Source organism: Periophthalmus magnuspinnatus, chromosome 18 (assembly GCF_009829125.3).
Source record: "Periophthalmus magnuspinnatus isolate fPerMag1 chromosome 18, fPerMag1.2.pri, whole genome shotgun sequence".
NCBI lineage: Eukaryota > Metazoa > Chordata > Actinopteri > Gobiiformes > Gobiidae > Periophthalmus > Periophthalmus magnuspinnatus.
In genome coordinates, this window is record NC_047143.1 from 3789474 (window position 1) to 3810398 (window position 20925).

At 40.3% G+C, this 20925-nt stretch overlaps 2 protein-coding genes across 4 annotated transcripts in view; both read left to right on the forward strand.

Moving 5' to 3' along the window:
• nfxl1 (nuclear transcription factor, X-box binding-like 1) overlaps nt 1-11241 on the forward strand; it is a 35019-nt gene extending 23778 nt beyond the window's left edge. For both annotated transcript variants that reach the window (XM_033983621.2, XM_055229196.1), the window contains exons 20-25: nt 837-991; nt 5405-5474; nt 8845-8949; nt 9708-9788; nt 10148-10201; nt 10506-11241. In XM_033983621.2, coding sequence (XP_033839512.1) covers nt 837-991; nt 5405-5474; nt 8845-8949; nt 9708-9788; nt 10148-10201; nt 10506-10691 — 651 coding nt within the window. In that variant the 3' untranslated portion in view covers nt 10692-11241. The remainder of the gene's footprint in view (nt 1-836; nt 992-5404; nt 5475-8844; nt 8950-9707; nt 9789-10147; nt 10202-10505) is intronic.
• A 1406-nt stretch (nt 11242-12647) lies between these two features.
• The window catches only part of corin (corin, serine peptidase), a 38988-nt gene continuing 30710 nt past the window's right edge, over nt 12648-20925 (forward strand). For both annotated transcript variants that reach the window (XM_033984068.2, XM_055229191.1), the window contains exons 1-2: nt 12648-12718; nt 20593-20743. In XM_033984068.2, the coding sequence (XP_033839959.2) occupies nt 12683-12718; nt 20593-20743 (187 nt within the window). In that variant the 5' untranslated portion in view covers nt 12648-12682. The remainder of the gene's footprint in view (nt 12719-20592; nt 20744-20925) is intronic.

Consider the following 20925-nt stretch of genomic DNA (forward strand, 5'->3'; position numbering starts at 1 on the left):
TTTAGGAGGTTTTATTTTATTTTTTTTATTTTAGGTTTTATTTAGGAGGTTTTATTTTTATTTATGTATTTATTTATTTTTATTTTAGGTTTTATTTAGGAGGTTTTATTTATTTGTTTATTTTATTTTTGGTTTTATTTAGGAGGTTTTGTTTATTTATTTATTTATTTTTGTTTTAGGTTTTATTTAGGAGGTTTTATTTATTTATTTGTTTATTTTATTTTTGGTTTTATTTAGGAGGTTTTATTTATTTATTTGTTTATTTTATTTTTGGTTTTATTTAGGAGGTTTTATTTTATTTATTTTTATTTTAGGTTTTATTTTGAAGGTTTTATTTTTTTATTTATCTTTTTTTATTTTAGGTTTTATTTAGGAGGTTTTATTTTTTTATTTATCTTTTTTTTATTTTAGGTTTTATTTTTAACACGTTCATAATTTGAGCAAAACAAAAATAAACAAATAAAAACTCTCAAAATCACTACATTTGAAGATTTAAGTAGATTTTTAAACGGGTACTTCAATACTTTTACTTCAGTAGTAGTTTTTTCTTCTTCCCCTGAATCTGTACTTTTACTTAAGTAACAAAACTGAGTACTTCTTCCACCGCAGGTAATAGAAATACTAGTACTTTCATTCTCTTGGCATGAGGTCTTCTAGTAGTCGTAAATCTCAAAATGACACTAAAACGCTTAAATGTCGTGTCTTTTTTAGTATCGATACTTGCTCAAATGAGTATCTAGTTTCGATTCTAGTTCACGTATCGATTAGTATCTGACGACCCTAGAATGACCCGTCCTGGGCTCTCTTAACCCTCTCTCTTGTTTCTCTCGTTGCAGTGCGAGGAGTGTGAGCTGGGCTGCTCTAAGCCCCGCCCCCCCGGCTGCCCTCACCCCTGCCCCAGGCCGTGCCACAGCGCCCCCTGTCCTCCGTGCTCACAAACTGTCCGCCAGCGCTGCCACTGCAAGATCAGCGGCCTCTACATCCCCTGCATGTCAGTGTTTACAGGCGGGATTTTACTGTTACGCTACATTTTTAACTCGATAGTGGCTCAGTCGGTAGTTTGCCCGCTGATCCGAAGGTTGGTGGTTCGAATCCCGCTCGCAACATAAAACTTCATTTATCCGAACCGTTGGCTTACAGGTTGGCGGTGCGATTGAATGTGTGCGTGAATGTGTGACGTAAAGCGGTTTGAGTGACTTGAAGGTGGAAAAGCGATGTATAAAAATGTGACAATAGGGGCGGGGTTTATACTTGGATCGAACCAAAAAAAAGGACATGTTCTAGGATGTTTGGTTTTATTTTGGAGGTTTATTTTATTTATTTATTTTTATTTTAGGTTTAATTTTTTTTTTATTTATTTATTTTAGGTTTTATTTAGGAGGTTTTATTTATTTATATATTTATTTTAGGTTATATTTAGGAGTTTTTTTTTTAAATGTATTTATTATTTTTATATTAGGTTTTATTTATTTATATGTTTATTTTAGGTTATATTTAGGAGTTTTTTTTAATTATTTTTATTTTAGGTTTTATTTAGGAGGTTTTATTTATTTATATATTTATTTTAGGTTATATTTAGGAGTTTTTTTTAAATGTATTTATTATTTTTATATTAGGTTTTATTTATTTATATGTTTATTTTAGGTTATATTTAGGAGGTTTTTTTTATTATTTTTATTTTAGGTTTTATTTAAGAGGTTTTATTTATTTATATATTTATTTTAGGTTATATTTAGGAGGGTTTTTTTAATTTATTATTTTTATTTTAGGTTTATTTAGGAGGTTTTATTTATTTATATATTTATTTTAGGTTATATTTAGGAGGGTTTTTTAATTTATTATTTTTATTTTAGGTTTATTTAGGAGGTTTTATTTATTTATATATTTATTTTAGGTTATATTTAGGAGGGTTTTTTTTATTTATTATTTTTATTTTAGGTTTATTTAGGAGGTTTTATTTATTTATATATTTATTTTAGGTTATATTTAGGAGGGTTTTTTTATTTATTATTTTTATTTTAGGTTTATTTAGGAGGTTTTATTTATTTATATATTTATTTTAGGTTATATTTAGGAGGTTTTATTTTATTTTTTTATTATTTTTATTTTAGGTTTTATTTAGGAGGTTTTATTTATATATTTATTTTAGGTTATATTTAGGAGGGTTTTTTATTTATTATTTTTATTTTAGGTTTTATTTAGGAGGTTTTATTTATTTATATATTTATTTTAGGTTATATTTAGGAGGTTTTTTTATTTATTATATTTATTTTAGGTTTTATTTAGGAGATTTTATTTATTTATATATTTATTTTAGGTTATATTTAGGAGGTTTTTTGTTTTTTTATTATTTTTATTTTAGGTTTTATTTATTTATTTATTTATTTATTTTAGGTTTTATTTAGGAGATTTTATTTTTAACATGTTCATAATTTAAGCAAAACAAAAATATACCAAAAAAAACAAAACCTATCAAAATCACAACATTTGAGGATTTTAGTACATTTTTAAACGGGTACTTTAATACTTTTACTTCAGTAGTAGTTATTTCATGTTGTACTTTTACTCGAGTTACACCTCCCTGAGAAGCTTGTCGTGGAAATTGTGTAAAATTACACCAAAATATACAAGAAGTCGGGTGGTTATGTTGGTTTTATTACGTTTGCAGCGGTAAACAAAGGCAAGACAAGGAAAGTTTATTTGTACAGCACAATTTGTCGTACACAAAGTAATTAAAGTGCTTTACAGAATAAGAACGACATTAAAATCCCACAAATCAAAACATAAATAATCACAAATAATCATCATAAAATTTACATTAAAACAGAAGAGGCAGAATAAAAACCTTTCAGTCGTATGCACACATAAAAAGAACTGTTTTGAGTCTGGATTTAAACATTGTCAAAGTCGAGGTCCGTCTCACATCTTCAGGAAGAATGTTCCAGGTTTTAGTTGCATAAAACTCAAACTCTGATTCCTCATGTTTAGTCCTGACTCTGGGACCAGCAGGAGGCCGGTCCCTTACGTCCTCCTCATGTGAGATGGTTCTTGTGGCTCATGTGGGAGATGTTCTTTGGTGCTGGTCCATGGAGAGACTTGTTCACACAGAGCTGCTTTAAAGTCTCTGAGCCACAGGAGCCACAGACCTGAGCCACAGGACACATGTGTGAAGTACTTCCTGGTTCTAGTCCTGACCCGAGCAGCAGTGTTCTGGATGTTCTGTTCTGTCTTAAGGCTCGTTTGGAGAGGCCAGTGAGCAGGACGTTACAGTCGTCTAATCTACTGGACACAAATGCAGGATAAGTCTGTCTAAGTCTGGATTTGACAGTTTACCTTTGATTTTTGACATGTTTTTCGATGCTAAAAAGCTGCAGATGTTACTGATTTGATGTGGATGTTAAAGTTCACGTCTGAGTCCATTATTACCTCTAGATTTCTCTGCTGATTTGAAGTTTTTAGAGAGAGAGACTGGAGGTGACGCTGACACTTTCTCTACGTTTCTGTGGGACAAAGATGACGACTTGAGTCTTGTCTGAGTTTATCTGGAGAAAGTTGTTTTTCCTCCACACACTGATCTGTTGATGCAGTGAGTGAATCCACTGGTCCAGATTCACCTGATGCAGTGAGACAAACAAACAAACAAACGGGTCCCACGACTGACGCACAGTTTCTGCTGCAGTGGGACCAGACACTTAAATACTGTCTGAGGTCCAAGCACTTCCCCAAGAACTATTTACATTTAGGTCAGTCTGGGTGAACGTTTGTCCTTTTTAGCTCAGGGAGGTCACACCTTTACATTAGCGTACAGCACATTAGAGCACAGGTAAGGATGATCAAACTATAAACATGTGAAATCAAACGGCAGAAAACACAAAGTTACCCATATCCTTCCCGTGCGACTAAAGGATTTGACTTCTTGCTTTGTATCTTGACTAAAATTTCTACCACAAGCTCTAGTTCCAAAAAGCAGCGCTACACTGACATTGACAAACAAAGTAAATCAAAACCGGCGAGGCCAAAATCGAAAACTGAGTCGCATAAATTATTCATTATAAATCTTGGCTCGTCTTATCCTCGTGGGTCTCGTGGCTTTTATTTATTCAATATAAAGTTAAAGAAGTAGATCGGTATTAACGTTTATTTCTGTTTCGATCCGTCAGTCGTCCAGGTTTTCAGATCCGTCAACCGGACAAAAGGTTTTAGAGTGAAGATGTTTCGCCGCTTCTTCTCGAGTTCTGGTCGGATTACTGCTGGACGCTGCCTTATATCTGTGTGAAGAAGCTGAAAACACCTATTTGCAGGAGTGTAGCACGAAATTCTAGATAAAAATCATCTCGAGGGACCCACACTGCAAATGAACTTATGAAAAATGCGTATTACAGACTTTGTGAGGGGCCCCTTTCTGCTCTGGGACCTGCGAAAACTGTATACTCGATGATTTGATGATGATGATGACGACTTTATTTCTTTCGTTCCAGACGTTTCTCATCGTCTTAAGTCAAGGGAGCGAGTCAAAATATACAAAAGTCTGAAAAAGGAATAGGCTGAAGCTTAAACATAAAGAGCTGCTGCGTTGAATTTAGCGTTTTCTTTTTATACGAACTTTTGAAACGGCTCAAAGTTCTACAATCTTTATTTGTTCCACGCGTTTACTCCAACAGCTGAAATACAGAGCTGTTTTACATTATTTCTGTTGTTTTTTTTTACGCCTTGCCCTTGAGGATAAATAAGCACTATCTCAATGTTTAAACAGATCTTGAATACGAAATGCTAATTGTTTATTCTTAATTTCTCGTTGGAGCGTTCTTTCATACGTACTTTACCCGCCCCCCAGTCCGACGCCGCTGACTATTTACTATTTTACATCCAGTTTCTGACCAGAATCTGACCAGAATCACTCTAAAAACCTTTCGTCCTGTTCGTTTACTATGTACTTTTATAATCGTTTGGAATAGTTTGCTGAAAGTGAACGTAAAAAGGTTCAATCGTTCAGTTGCTTGAAGCTGATTGGGCGAAGAAGAAGACGACGTCCAATCAAATCGAACTTTGGCTAAACCCGGTTGAGAGAAAATCACTGACCTCTTACTCTTCACAAACGCGCAAATCGGTTCCCTCTGCACATTTTCACAAATAAAACAAACAAAACGGGCGGAAGTAGGTCCAACGGCGCCGCCATGTTTGTTTGGATTCGATCGGATGCTTCACTTTTGGCTTCGCTCTAAACGCAAATTCTGACTTGCGAATGGTTCAAGCTCAAATTTAAAAACGGGAAGCGGTGCCAGATGGGTTCCCGTGAGTTTTCCAAAGCGCAAACATCACGAGACGTCATCTTGTCGGTTTTAATTTACCCTGAAAAGTGCTTTATTTCATCCGTTCATCGTTGTCTTTTTGTGCCTCCTTTTAGAGAGTGGACTTCAGCCGACGACGAGACCAAGACCAAACTGACCTCCTGCAACAACCAGTGTCCCAAAGAGGTACCACTTAACGAAATAATTACGTACAACTCCGGAAAATGACGGATTTAAGAGTCTGTATAATCCCTCATCCAGGTCGGAGCCAGAGCAAAAGAAAAATTCGATCTATCAACTGGACAAAAGGTTTAGATTTGGTGTGGTAGAGCAGGAGTGTCCAGACTTTTCTCATTAACCTCCTGAGACCCGAGCTCTTGCAGGACTTTATTTGTAAAAACTATTAAGTGCTTTAACACAGACATTTTGTGTAAAAAAACAAAAAAAAACAAAATGAGAAACAACTGTGCCTCTAGGAAAAATGTGTCTCATTTGTGCTGCTGACAGGTGCAGGAAGACATATGCCTTTAAATAAAAATACAAATAAAATGAAATAAAAATATATAAATAAATAAAATGAAAAAAAAAATTAAAATACAAAAAAATAAAAATAAATAAAATATAAAAATTTATTAATTAAAATACAATAGAAAAATAAAATATAAAACAAATAAATAAAAATAAAAAATAAAAATAAATAAATATTCTAAACACTTAGAAATATTCAAAATTGACCATGTTCTTGTTGCTGTTCTTCTAAAAATTTGCACTGTGGCCTAAACAACCCAAAATGTGTTGTCCACAGATGAGGACACCAGGTCTCAGGAGGTTAAGGGCCACGTATAAAAACAAACACATAATAATAATTTACACATAATATTGTTTTATTATTTTATTTCTTTATTTTTTAACTTATATACCTGTTTTGCTTCGACGTTGTTAATTAAAATACTTTTTCCTGATCATGTGTGAGCCCCTCTGAAGTGAGTGTAGATATAGCGTATCGTGGAGTCATGTGGTGCTTCCTTATTTGGGCGTCTCCCTCTGCCCCGGTGCATGATGGGAGGTGTGACTTTGATAAAGAGGTGACTGAGACGTGTCCCAGGACGTACTCAGGAGCTAAACTGTCCTGCGCTCCTGTCAGAACAAGTACTTGACGACATATTTGGCTCTATTTGTGAGCGTATTTTGTGCGCGCTGTGTAGCTTCTCTGCTCGTCTCCATGGAGATGTTACAGCTGTGCCTGAAATGTCCCACATTTACATTTCATTGCTAAAGAATACCTTGAAAAACACAGATTTTTAGTGTAAAAGCGGGGTCACCTCTCCACGGATCTGACCTTTTGGACGTTTTAGGCTTTAGCAATGACATCGCCATGGAGACGAGCAGGTGGCGGAGTGGACGGAGGACGGGGCAAAGGGGTCTGTTGTCCCGGGGCCCCAAACTGGACGCTTTTCTTATTAATTTATACCAGAGAGGGGCCCGTTACATTTCAGTTTAAATGGAAACAGTTAAAAAATCTATTGTTTTTTGTTCAGATATTGATTTATTAGGTTTAAAAAGACAAAATTCAATAAAAAAAAAATGAGACGAATGATCAATAAGCAGCGTAATCGTCCGCTGTGCACTTGAGCACTCGGAGTTCTGAGAGCTGCAGCTAAAACAACAAACACACAGGAATGTCCCAGACTGAGGGCTCTCTGTTACACTGTCCAGTACCATCTGAAACCAGGACTAGACCTGGACTAAACCAGGACTAAACTGGGGTCTAAAAACCAGGGACTAGACCAGGGACCAGACTGAGCCCTCTCCATTCCTCTCTTGACCCGAACAGACTTCATTTTATTCTTTATTTGTCAGGGAGCGTGCACAAATTCATTAATCTCACAAAATAAAAGATGATTTGTAGCAGATTTATCTCCTGTTTGTTTCCGTGTGCCGCCCCTGAGCAGTGAACACACATTAAAACACACATTTTATTACAATTACATAATAAAAATAACAGTTCATCATTAGCGTTCACCGGAAAATACAATAAAATGTGGCCATGTCCAGTACAGTTTGTTTCCTACAGTCCAAACACGTTCAAAAAATCACTCATGTGCAGGTTTTTACAGTGAAGACAGAACATTACAGATGAACTAGACTGATCTAAAATGAACTTTTTCACATTTCTAGTAAAATTATTCAAATCTACTTACAGTTTCAGAGTCTGGAGCTGATTCTCTGATGGTTTGAAATGAAAAGGCGACTGAGCAAAGGCCGAGGATCTTTTTGGATCTGTGCGATTTCGGTGGATCAGGGAGTTTGTTTGGAAGAGAGTTAATAAACAAAACTAAACTAAACCAAGGAGTAGACCAGGAACTAGACCAAGACCAGGAAGATCAAAGACCACGCCAGGGACTAGACCAGACTCAGGCATCTCTGTTCCACTTCTGAAACCATCTGAAACTAGAACCAAGGAGTAGACTAGGGCTAAACCAGGGGCGAGACCAGGAACTGGACTAAACCTGGGCTAAATCTGAGTTTTAGACCAGGGACTAGACAGGAGGCAAGGACAGGGACTGAAGCAGAGACTGAAGCAGGGACTAGACCAGGGACTAAAATGAGATCTGACGAGGGATTAGACTGAGCCCTCTCTGTTACACTGTCCATGTGCCATTTGAAACCAGGACTAGACCAGGGACTGAACCGGGGACTGAAGCAGAGACTAAAGGAGGGACTGAAGTAAGGACTGAAGTAGGGACTGAAGCAGAGACTAAAGGAGGGACTAAAGCAGGGACTGAAGCAGGGACTAGACCGGGGACTGAACCGAGGACTGAAGCAGAGACTAAAGGAGGGACTGAAGTAGGGACTGAAGTAGGGACTGAAGTAGGGACTGAAGTAGGGACTGAAGCAGGGACTAGACCAGGGACTGAACCGGGGACTGAACTAGGGACTGAAGCAGAGACTAAAGGAGGGACTAAAGCAGGGACTAGACCAGGGACTAGACCAGGGACTAGACCAGGGACTGAACCGGGGACTGAACTAGGGACTGAAGCAGAGACTAAAGCAGGGACTGAAGTAGGCCTCACAGCAGAGGGTTTGTTTCGATCCCCGGGTCGCCCAGGCCTTTCTGTGTGGAGTTTTTCATGTTTCTCCTCGTGTCTGGATGGGTTTCCTCCGGGTACTCCAGTTTCCCCCATCAACCAAAACATGAACGCCCTTCGAGACAACTGTTGTTGTGATTTTGGGCGTTACAAAAATTAAATGAATTGGAAATGAATTGAATTAAATTGTAATTAAACCTGATCAAAACCAAGGCAAGACCATAGACTATTAAACAGGCAAGGACTTGAAGAGGGACTAGACCAGGGACTAGATCAAACTTAGACTAAACCAGGACTAAACCAGGTCAAAATCAGATCTCAAAACGAGCTTTGTGTGATCCTTTTTTTGCTGCTTTTACCTTTAGGATTGATCTCGTTGCTGATTTATAAGTTTGTTTATCATCTTGTACGTACCTTGAGTGCCCATAAATGCGTCTTAAACTAATAAACGATTGTGCTTTGTGCAGTTGAGTTGTGGCCATCGCTGCAGACTGCTGTGTCATCCTGGAGACTGTGGAGCTCAGTGTGTGCACAAGGTCAAACTGCGCTGCCCCTGCAGGAGGATCAAGAAGGTACGACAAACGCCAACTTATACTGTCGGCTCTTTTGGCTCGATGTTTCATGTATGTAGTAGGTCAGAAACGGGTAATCCGGTTAATGATGACTAGTTATGGTCGTTATCTGGATACGGAGGCTAAAACATCGGCCAAAAAACACTTTATACCAAAGACGACAGCGTTACTAAAGAGGGAGTATCAGAAAAATCGACTTTTTTGAGCTTTTTCCCATGTTATAGTGTAGTTCCCTCATCAAAAACATGTCTAGAGGTTTTATATGTCACCCATGCATGTTTGAGTCATTTAGCGATCTCTCTCAGGCCCTATTCGAACCCTCCTTGCGTTTTAGCTGTACGATCCTGTCCAAAGCTCCGCCCACAGGCCTATGTCACTCCTGCTTCCACGTGATGATTTTCCATAGATCTGCAAAAACGTGATACAAAATGGTTCACAACGACTTCACAAACCCGACGCGATGTGCAGTCGTTTCTGAAGTGGGAGCGATTCAGCGTGAGGAGCAAAGGGAGGGGAGAGTCAGAGCGTCAAAAACGAAAGTGAAACTTATAAAACACACTTTAAGTAGTTTTTTTACTTGATTCAGTGTTTATATAAAAATGTGACCGTTTATCGACCGCTGTAACGTCCAAGTTTAGAGTGAATAAATAATGACACAATCAGCCGTGTAAAGCACATTACAAGTGTTTAATGTCATCAAATGTATTTTTAAAATGTTTTGGGTAGTGCTGAAGTTAATTGTTCTGTTTTTTTTCCAGGAGGTGCAGTGTCACCTGTCGACTCAGAGCCAACTGCAGTGTGACGACACCTGTAAAGAACAACAGAGGAAGGTCACACAGGTAAGACTCGCCTGGACTCATCTGGACTCATTTAGGCTCATTTATACTCCTCTGGACTCACCTTGACTTACCTAGACTCACTTGGACTCACTTGGACTCATCTGGACTCACTTGGACTCACCTGGACTCACCTGGACTCACCTGGACTCATTTAGGCTTACCTGGACTTACCTGGATTTAACTGGATTCCTTTATACTCCTCTGGACTCATCTAGACTCTCCTGGACTCGCCTGGACTTAAATAAAACTATTTCTGGGGTCATACCATTTTCAATAAATTAACCAGTGACCTTTTTTAGTTCTATTACATATTTATATAAAGTTCTGGGGAAATAATGACGTTTACTTCCTCTGCGCAGGTGAAGGAGGCGGAGCTTAAAGCGGCTCAGGAGGAGGAGCTTCGCAAACAGCAGGTCGGCTTTTTCACATTTCCTTGATTAAAATGTTTTTGTTTGGTTTAATGAGCAAAATTGATTTTATTTTTCCTGTTCTTAATATCTAATTTGTGTTTTGATACCATATGTTAATTTTGATATCTATAATTTTATTTTATTTTGTAGGAGTTGCATGTAAACGTCTTGTGTACTTTTATTTTGTAGGAGATTTGACAATGTGGTGTCACGTGTGATTTTATTTTGTAGACGTCTGACTAAAATCACCTGTGAACTTTATTTTGTAGGAGTTGCACTCAAATGTCTTGTGTATTTTATTTTGTAGGAGGAGCTGGAAGCCTTCGAGCGCCGCCTTAAAGGGGCCGGTCGGCGAAACAAGCGCAAGAGAAAGGGGGAGGAGTCCGGGGACGAGGGGCGGGGCTTGTGGGCCAGACGAGGGCTCTCATTGGTTCTGCTGTCAGTGGGAGGAGCTCTACTGGCCGCCGCCTACTTTTACCTGACGACCGCCTGAGGACAGCAGCCAATCAGAACGCAGAAGGCGAGGAATCGACCAATCAGAAACTGTCTTTGGTTAAAATTTTGCCTGGAAACTTAAACGTGAAAATTACTTTGAACCAAAATGTGTAAAAGATTAATACAAACTTAACCTTAATCTTAGTTTAAATGTTTAGCCTCTATTTACACAATCTGAATATTTTGAGTGTTTTACGTATTGTTCTCAAAAATGTGAAGTTGAAACTATTTTTGAATCACAGAATTAAAGCCCCACTACGTAACATTTCATCCAATACATAAACTAAACATTGAACTAAAATAAAAGCCTGTGTTTAATTACAGGTGTTTTTGTTTTTTTTAGGTGAAATATACGACTGATAAAACTGCATCTTTACTGTGGACCTGACTTGCTTGTTTCCATGGAGATGTGATTAGTTCGCCTGGAATGTTCCACAGTAGGGCTTTAACGTATGTGCTGCTGTAGCTCCTTACACTAAAAATCCACCTGTTTTTTTTTTTTGAGATGCTAATTTGAAAGAAACAGTATGTTAGCTACTCAGTGTGAATCGGTGCAACTGGAAATGAAGTTTGAAATGAAACGTAAACACATAAATAAACTCATTTCACTAAAAGCTGCTGTTTTTTTGTTTGTTTTTTATTGTCAGTTTGGACGCCTCTCCGCAGATCTGAGCTGTTACTAAGCCCTGGGCCTGTCTCCTGCTTGTCAGTTACTGTTGAATACTCCCCAACACAGACACACTCAGAAACACGCCAGAAAAGTTACATAGCGCAACTTTACTACTTTTATTTTTTTACGTTCCACCACTGATTAAAAGCATTAAAATCTTAAAAAAGTACTGTACTTAAGGAAAATTTTACGTGTATGTACTTTATTTAAATACATTTTAAAGTGGATATGTTTTACTTTTACTTTACTACATTTGAGAGCAGTATCTGTACTTCTAAACAAGATTATTTTTTATGTGATACTTTCACTTTTGAGTATTTTTTTGCTCCAGTATCTGTACTTTTACTTTTTTTTTTAAGTAACAAAGTTGAGTACTCTTTACCCCCTTTATTTGTTTCTCTCAATCCCTTTCTTTTCTCTCCTGTCTTCCCTCTCTTACCCCCCTCTCCTCTCTCCCTGCTCTCTTTTCCCTTTCTTCCCTCTCTTACCCTCCCTCCCTACTCCTCTCTCTCTCTCTCCTCTGCTCTCCTCTCCTGTCTTTCTTCCCTCTCTTACTCCCACCTCTCCTCTCTCTCTCCTCTGCTCTCTCTCCTTTTTCCTTCCCTCTTACTCCCCCCTCTTTCTCCTTTCTCTCCTCCTCCTTCCCTCTCTGCTCTCTTTCCTCTCTTTCTTCCCTCTTGCTCTCCCTCCTCTTTCTTCCCTCTCTCTCTTCTCTCTCCCCTGCTTTCTCTCTCTTCCCTCTCTTACTCCCCCTTCTCTCTCCTCTGCTCTCTATCCTCTTTCTTCCCCCTCTCTCCTCTGCTCTCTCTCTCCCCTGCTCTCTCTCTCCTCTCTCTCTCCCCTGCTCTCTCTCTCCTCTCTCTCTCCTCTGCTCTCTCTCTTCCCTCTCTCCCCTGCTCTCTCTCTCCTCTCTCTCCCCTGCTCTCTCTCCTCTGCTCTCTCTCTTCCCACTCTCCTCTCTCCCCTTTTCTCTCTCTCCTCTCTCTCTCCCCTGTTCTCTCTCTCTCCTCTGCTCTCTCTCTTCCCTCTCACTCTCCTCTCTCTCTCCCCTGTTGTCTCTCTCTCCTCTGCTCTCTCTCTCTTCCCTCTCTCCCCTGCTCTCTCTCTCCTCTCTCTCCCCTGTTCTCTATCTCTCCTCTGCTCTCTCTCTTCCCTCTCTCCTCTCTCCCCTGCTCTCTCTCTCTCCCTGCGCGCTGTGACGTCAGCTGGAGGGGGCGTGTCGTGCGTGTGTCCTCGAGCCTCTCTGGAGCGGCTCACGAGGCGCGCTCAGAGGAGGGTCTCGCGCTCACACAGAGGAGGGTCTCGCGCTGCAGCAGCTCATGTCCAGCGCGCGAGCCCAGCACACCTTCAGCGAGGTAAGACTCCGCCGCTCACGCAAAAGGGACTATTTTATTACGCCAAAAGAGAACGTGAATCAGAGAGTGACCGCAGAGAGAGAGAGACAAGTGCAGCGACTTTTAGGACACGCTGGGGGTAAAAATAAGTTGAAATCACTTTTTTTTTTTTTTTATTTTATTTATGATTTAAAAAAAAAACAAAGATCAAATGTAATCTTAATTTTTGTAGAGGTTATACATTTTTGGAGAAGGCTTTCGAGATTCTGTCAACTTATTTTAATCTGAAAAAATAAAAATAAATAATATGAATTAAAAATAAAATTTTTAAAAAATCAAATGTAATCTTAATTTTTGTAGATGATATACATTTTTTGAGAAGTCTTTCAAGATTCTGTCAAAGTATTTTAATCTGAAAAAAAGAAAGAAAGAAAAAGAATACAGAACAAACTGCAGGCACTGATCTTCTGTTTCCTACAAAAAAAAAAAAAAAAAAAAGTATTTTAATCTGATATACTTTTTAATGACCAAAACACAATTTTAAAAGTGTACTATATCTTTAAGGGCAGTAGCTTTTTTTTTTTTTTTTTTTTTTTTTTTTTACATTTAAAACACAAAAAACACTCAAATGTCTATCATTTCTGCGTTAGATCTACTTTAGTAAAAGACCTGGTTTAGTCCAACACGTTCTTATTTGATCCTGGTCTCGTCACTTTAATTATTTCAAGCAAAAATTATGCAAAACAAAATAATGCAGATCCAGCTATTGCACTTTTTATACCAGAAATGCTGTGGGAGTTTTGGGGCAGTTACTGTAATATTCTACCAAAGCTCGTTTAGATTCACAGTCCTCATTGTCCCGTCTGTCCCTCACAATACGCTGCAAAATGTCCCCCAAAGTCTTTGTTTTGTGTATATTTATTTAAGTTTTTTGTTTTAAATGAGTAGTTTTAGGTGTGTTCTGTGTCTGTTCTCCTGGAGTCACAGACCTGCTCATGTTTAGACTCTTTAAATTACCTACGACTCATTTTTCTTTCATTTTTGTTTTAAAATGTAGTTTCTGGTCTAGTTTGAACATTTTGTCCTGAAATTGTTTTGGAAGTTGTAGCACAGAGTCCAGTAAATGTCCCATGGGCCTGGGTCATGGTTTAGTCCCAGGTTAGTCCTGGTTTAGTCCCAGGTTAGTCCTGGTTTAGTCTAGGTTTAGTACTTCAACACTTCTGAGGTGTTTTCTCTGCTGTAGTCAGTCGGTTTAGTTCTGGGTTAAACCGAGATTTTTTCTTGGTTTGATTTGGTCCTGGTTTGGACCTAATTTAGTCCTAGTTTAGATCTGGTTTAGTCCTGGTTTAGTCCTGGTTTAGTCCCGGTTTAGACCCGGTTTAGTCCTGGTCCAGTCCTGGTTCAGTCCTGGTTTAGTCCTTTTTAGTCCTAGTTTAGTCCTGGTTTACTCTTGGTTCAGTCCTGGTTTAGTCCGGGTTTAGTCCTGGTTTAGTCCTGGTTTAGACCTGGTTTATTCCTGGTCTAGACCTGGTTTAGTCCTGGTTTAGACCTGGTTTAGTCCTGGTTTAGTCCTGGTTTAGTCCTGGTCTAGACCCGGTTTAGTCCTGGTTTAGACCTGGTTTAGTCCTGGTTTAGTCCTGGTTTAGACCTGGTTTAGTCCTGGTTTAGTCCTGGTTTAGTCCTGGTTTAGTCCTTGTTTAGTCCTGCACAGACAGTGATTGTTGGACAGTGTTTTTCTTGTTTCATTGTCTGTTGTGTTTTCTGCTCATATTAAGATCTTGTTTCAAAGCTAAAATTAGACCTTGTTTAGTCCTGGTTTAGACCTTGTTTAGTCCTGGTTTAGACACGGTTTATTTCGGGCTTTGTAAGACCTCATTTAGTCCCCGTTTAGTCCTGGTTCAGTCTTGATTCAGTTCACGTTTGGACCAGGTTCAGTCCTGTTTTAGCTGGAATAGATCATGTTTGATCCCCGGTGAGTCCTGGTTTAGACCTGGACATAGACCCAGTTTAGACCTGGTTTAGACCTGGATTTAGACCTGGTTTAGACCTGGACATAGACCTGGTTTAGACCTGATTTAGACCTGGATTAGACCTGGTTTAGACCTGGACATAGACCTGGTTTAGACCTGGTTTAGACCTGGACTTAGACCTGGTTTAGACCTGGACATAGACCTGGTTTAGACCTGGTTTAGACCTGGATTAGACCTGGTTTAGACCTGGACATAGACCTGGTTTAGACCTGGTTTAGACCTGGACTTAGACCTGGTTTAGACCTGGACATAGACCTGGTTTAGACCTGATTTAGACCTGGATTAGACCTGGTTTAGACCTGGACATAGACCCAGTTTAGACCTGGTTTAGACCTGGACTTAGACCTGGTTTAGACCTGGACATAGACCTGGTTTAGACCTGATTTAGACCTGGATTAGACCTGGTTTAGACCTGGACATAGACCTGTCTTAGACCTGGTTTAGACCTGGATTAGACCTGATTTAGACCTAGACATAGACCTGGTTTAGACCTGGTTTAGACCTGGACATAGACCTGGTTTAGACCTGATTTAGACCTGGATTAGACCTGGTTTAGACCTGGACATAGACCTGTCTTAGACCTGGTTTAGACCTGGATTAGACCTGGTTTAGACCTAGACATAGACCTGGTTTAGACCTGGACATAGACCTGGTTTAGACCTGGACATAGACCTGTTTTAGACCTGGTTTAGACCTGGACATAGACCTGGTTTAGACCTGGATTAGACCTGGTTTAGACCTAGACATAGACCTGGTTTAGACCTGGTTTAGACCTGGTTTAGACCTGATTTAGACCTGATTTAGACCTGATTTAGACCTGGTTTAGACCTAGACATAGACTTGGTTTAGACCTGGTTTAGACCTGGTTTAGACCTGGTTTAGACCTGATTTAGACCTGGTTTAGACCTAGACATAGACCTGGTTTAGACCTGGTTTAGACCTGGTTTAGACCTGGTTTAGACCTGGTTTAGACCTGGACTTAGACCTGGTTTTGGACTGTGGAGGTTCTGAGCAGTGACAGGTTAAACACGTCCAGATGTTTTTTCTCCTTCAGTTCTGACCAAGTCCAAGCAAAACCCAGTCCATGAGCCTAGACCTGGTTTAGTCCTGGTTTGGCTCTGGTCAGGTCCTGGTTTTATCCTGTTTTAGTCCTGGTTTAGTCCTGGTTGAGTTCAGTCTGGTTCAGTCCTGTTCACGGTGGTGTCTTTAGTGTTTAGTGACACTTCAAATCGTTAAATGTTTTGAATAGATTCCAAAGAGAAAAACAAAGCCGTAAAAACCTAAAACTTTTGTGAAACTAAACCGTGGAGCGGACGGGGCGTCTTTGATTTTCACGTGTTGTTGAGAACGACCCATTAGACCAAACGGACGCTGTCAGAAAACTCAATACTCAGTTAATAATCAATACTAAATCCATCAATACTAAATCCATCCATCAGTTATTTATTTGAGTAACTGTCCGTAACTCAAGGTATGAACATTAATAAGTTAAATCATAAATTAATAAGTACTTTTCATAGGATTTTATTTTATTTTATTTTATTTTTACCATGTTCGTGGAAACATCCTGACTAAAGTTACTTTACTTAAGTAACACAACTGAGTACTTCATCCATTACTGTTCATATGACTGAGGTAGCTGAAGATTTGGCTTTTTTTTTTTGTTTTTATATGTAAAAAGTCAGATAAAACTCACAATTCACAAGTTTAATCTGTCTATACTTAAGTACTTTGTTTCCTAGTACTTAGTTCCTGCATTAATAGTAGTTTTAGCATGAGCTCCCCCTGCTGGTGTAGTCTTGTGAGTGCAGTTTGGGTCAGATACACAGCGCTTTGGCCACGCCCCTTTTTAGCAGCACAGTCTTTAGTCAAATACAGTCCGAAAAACTACAACAAAATGAGTATTATTAGTATTTTGGTGTTGATTGTCAGGCTGTTTTGATACTACATAAGAATTAGTTTGAAGGTGTATTTTTGTGACAGTAGTACTCCGTATAAATGAGACAGTAGTACTCCATATTAATGTGACAGTAGTACTCGTCAGTATAAATGTGACAGTAGTACTCGTCAGTATAAATGTGACAGTAGTACTCCTCCATATTAATGTGACAGTAGTACTCCTCCGTATAAATGTGACAGTAGTACTCCTCCGTATTAATGTGATAGTAGTACTCCTCCATATTAATGTGACAGTAGTACTCCTCCGTATTAATGTAGCAGTAGTACTCGTCAGTATAAATGTGACAGTAGTACTCTGTATTAATGTGACAGTAGTACTCCATATTAATGTGACAGTAGTACTCGTCAGTATAAATGTGACAGTAGTACTCGTCAGTATAAATGTGACAGTAGTACTCCTCCATATTAATGTGACAGTAGTACTCGTCAGTATAAATGTGACAGTAGTACTCTGTATTAATGTGACAGTAGTACTCCATATTAATGTGACAGTAGTACTCGTCAGTATAAATGTGACAGTAGTACTCGTCAGTATAAATGTGACAGTAGTACTCTGTATTAATGTGACAGTAGTACTCCATATTAATGTGACAGTAGTACTCGTCAGTATAAATGTGACAGTAGTACTCGTCAGTATAAATGTGACAGTAGTACTCTGTATTAATGTGACAGTAGTACTCGTCAGTATAAATGTGACAGTAGTACTCCAAGTTTGAACAGTCTTTAATCGATTATTTTCAAGACGCCATTTTGCCAATCAACCCGCGTTTTCACCTCCACCTGGACACGCCCACTTTGACGTATTTACATCGTTCTCCAGTTTTATTTTCTTTATCGGTGATACTTGTAGGATTTGTCATCGATTATAACTACAGAGCGACACAAGCACATGTCTTCACTAAAAAAAGCCTTTATTTCTCCATGACGACGTCGTTCTGCCTGAAATGTTCCAGAAAATGTTTTAAAAATGATGTAACTCCACTGAGCATCGGGGCAGGTGACTCCAGCGGACCCGGTATTCAGTAACATCTGTGGCTGAGTACACGGAAAATATATCTGTTTATACGGTGGAATAGTACAGGCTCAGCAAAAATATACGGTAACCGGGTGACCGAGCCTCCACCAGAAGAGTTACGTAGTGCAGCTTTAATAGAAATAGGTGGGAAACAGTGAAGAATGTTCTCAGTGAAATATAGCAGCAGCAATATTATTATTAGTGGTAGTAGTAGGAGTAGTAGTAGTAGTTGTAGTAGTAGTAGTACCAGTTAGTGTCAGTAGTAACAGTAGTAGTATATTTTGTGTTTTATCGCCGCACATGCATCTTCCTGTTTGAGTTATAGAGTTTATTTAAAGCTGCAGCGTCAGGTTTCACTCACGACTAAAATATCTCCACGGAAAAACTCCAGACGACAACAAGACCCCTCCTCTGCCCTCTGAGCTCCCTACACGCTTCCTACACGCTCCCTCTATGCTCCCTTGGTTCCTCTTCGCTCCCTACAATCTCCCTTCTCGCTCCCTACCGGCTCCCTTGCTCCCTCTACGCTCCCTCCACACTCCTTCTACGCTCCCTTGGTTCCTCTTCGCTCCCTACAATCTCGCTCCACGATCCTTCCTTGCTCCCTCGCTCCCTATCTGCTCCCTATCTACTCCCTATCTGCTCCCTCCACGCTCCCTCCACGCTCCCTCCACGCTCCCTCCACGCTCCCTCCACGCTCCCTCCACGCTCTCTCCACGCTCCCTCCACACTCCCTCCATGCTCCCTCGCTGCCATGTGTCCTCCATGCTCCCTCGCTGCCATGTGTCCTCCATGCTCCCTCACTCCCACCATGCTCCCTCCTCACTCCCTCGATCCCTCCATGCTCCCTTGCTCCCTCCAGCCTCCCTTCACGCTCCCTCACTCCCTCCTTACTCCCTACACGCTCCCTACACACTCCCTGCATGCTCCCTGCACGCTTTCTACACGCTCCTTCCTCGCTCCCGACACACTCCCTTGCTCCCTACACGCTCCCGTGCTCCCTCTACGCCCCTTCACGCTCCTTCCACGCTCCCTCGCTGCCTTGCCTCCTCCATGCTTCCCTTCTCCCTCTATGCTCCCTCACTCCCTCCATGCTCCCTCCTCACTCCCTCGATCCCTCCATGCTCCCTTGCTCCCTACACCCTCCCTTCACGCGCCCTCACTCCCTCCTTACTCCCTACACGCTCCCTGCACGCTTTCTACATGCTCCCTCCTCGCTCCCTACACACTCCCTTGCTCCCTCGCTCCCTATACACCCCCTTCACACTCCCTTGCTCCCTTGCTCTCTCCATGCTCCCTCCACGCTCCACCCACGCTCCCTCCCCACTCCCTCGTTCCCTACACGCTTCCACCACACTCCCTCGCTCCCTCCATGCTCCCTCGCTCACTCGCTCCCTCCACACTTCCTACCCCCTCCCTCGCTCCCTCCGCCCCCTTTTCAGAACGACTATTATTAAATCTAAAATCTAATTAAATTCTTCCTCCGGCCACACGGGGTCAGCGACAGGTTAAATAAAGTCTGGAACTGTAAACTGTTTAAATGCAGTGACTGTGGCCTACCTCGTCATTTTTCCGTCTTAAAATCACAAAAAAACACAACTAGTTCACTTTAAACAGTTTACAGTGGTCCAAAGTTACTCCTCACACACTTTATGCGTTCAGAACATCCTAACTGTTCACCATGATGAGTTTATAAGCACTTTCATGATTTTCAGAGACCAGAGCGGAGTTTTGACGTCACGGTAAAGCTAACAAGCAACTAGCATGCTAACAGCTCACTTCCTGACTCCCAGAACAATAAATTCTTTATAATCAGACGCAGACAGAACACAGTGTACAATGAGGAACTTACTCAAATATAAAAACTGCACAGGGTTTATAATAACAGTATAATATTTGTCATTATTATGGACGTACCAAAGTGCACTTTACCCATTAAGGAAAACAATAAGTCACCTTGATTAAATGAAGTGTATTTCATAAACACAATGTGCAAATGCTGTTGTCAAAATTATAACTGTTCCTTTTATAACAGTGATAAATGGAAGAAAACCATGAGCCATATATGATCGTAGTCGCACCATAAAACATGCTAACCTGCTAGCCGCCGTGTTTCAAACAGGACGTGATCATGGGCGCACTTCTGGCTGCATCGACTCTGGCTCCGATTCAATGATTCTACATGATCCTGGTACTTTTATGTCACTATTTTGTCCGTGAATCAAGATATGAACATTAATAACAGACAAATCAGGCGCCTTCTTTCCCCGAGGTCACTCCCGCGAGCGTTAGCAACAGGTTTGATTGACAGCGTTGCTAAGCTAAATCAGTGGAGCGGTTACCTTCAATAGCTTCACTCCTGATTGGCTCTTTGGTTGCTATGATACTCGTGGTTGGAATTCCAAATATAGAACTCGGCTCCAATTTCGCCGCTATAACTGCTAGCCTCGATGAGCTTCAGTCCAATTCTTTATACAGTCTACCGTAAGCACGCAGGTGTAATAAACTTGAGACTTGACGGTAGAAATGCATAGAATGAGTCCAGCGATGATTTATGAAGTTAAAACCCACACAGAACATTTGCCTGTGACGCAACAATCCTGCGAAATTTCAAATCAAGTGTTGATTCAGGCTAGAATTACTAAGGGCTGCCGTGAACAGTTTGATCCAGCGATGACCCAACCTGTTGACCCAGCGTTTGGGTTAAGCAGAACGACCCAATTCTGTGAAAACAAAAACAAACTGGATAGAAAAAAAAACACAGTATTTGTAGATTCCTGTCATTTATTCTGTGGAAGAAGAGCAACGTTCTGAAAATGAGGCTTAAATGTGAAGTTGTTTACATTGAAGTTACTGGGGTAGTCTAACTTTTCCTCCATCTTGTTTCTTAGACGCGTGCCGGAAGTGGGCGGGGCATGGGCCGCGAGGGGGCGTGTCCACACAAACTGGGCTCGGCCAATCAGCTGCGGCGCCTGCTCTACATCCTGGTCCCCGCTCTGAGTCTGCTGACCGCTGTGCTGCTGCTGGCTCTGGCCCTGACAGGTGAGGCCCACTTTAGACCGACTTTAGATCGGGTTTAGATCTGGTTTAGTCCTTGTTTATTCTTAATTTCTTGCTTCTATTGCTCATTTAGTCTTGATTTAGTCTTGTTCGGTCCTGGTTCAGTCCTGGGTCAGAGTTTGTTTTTGTCCTGGTTTGATCCTGGTTTAGTCTTCATATAGTCT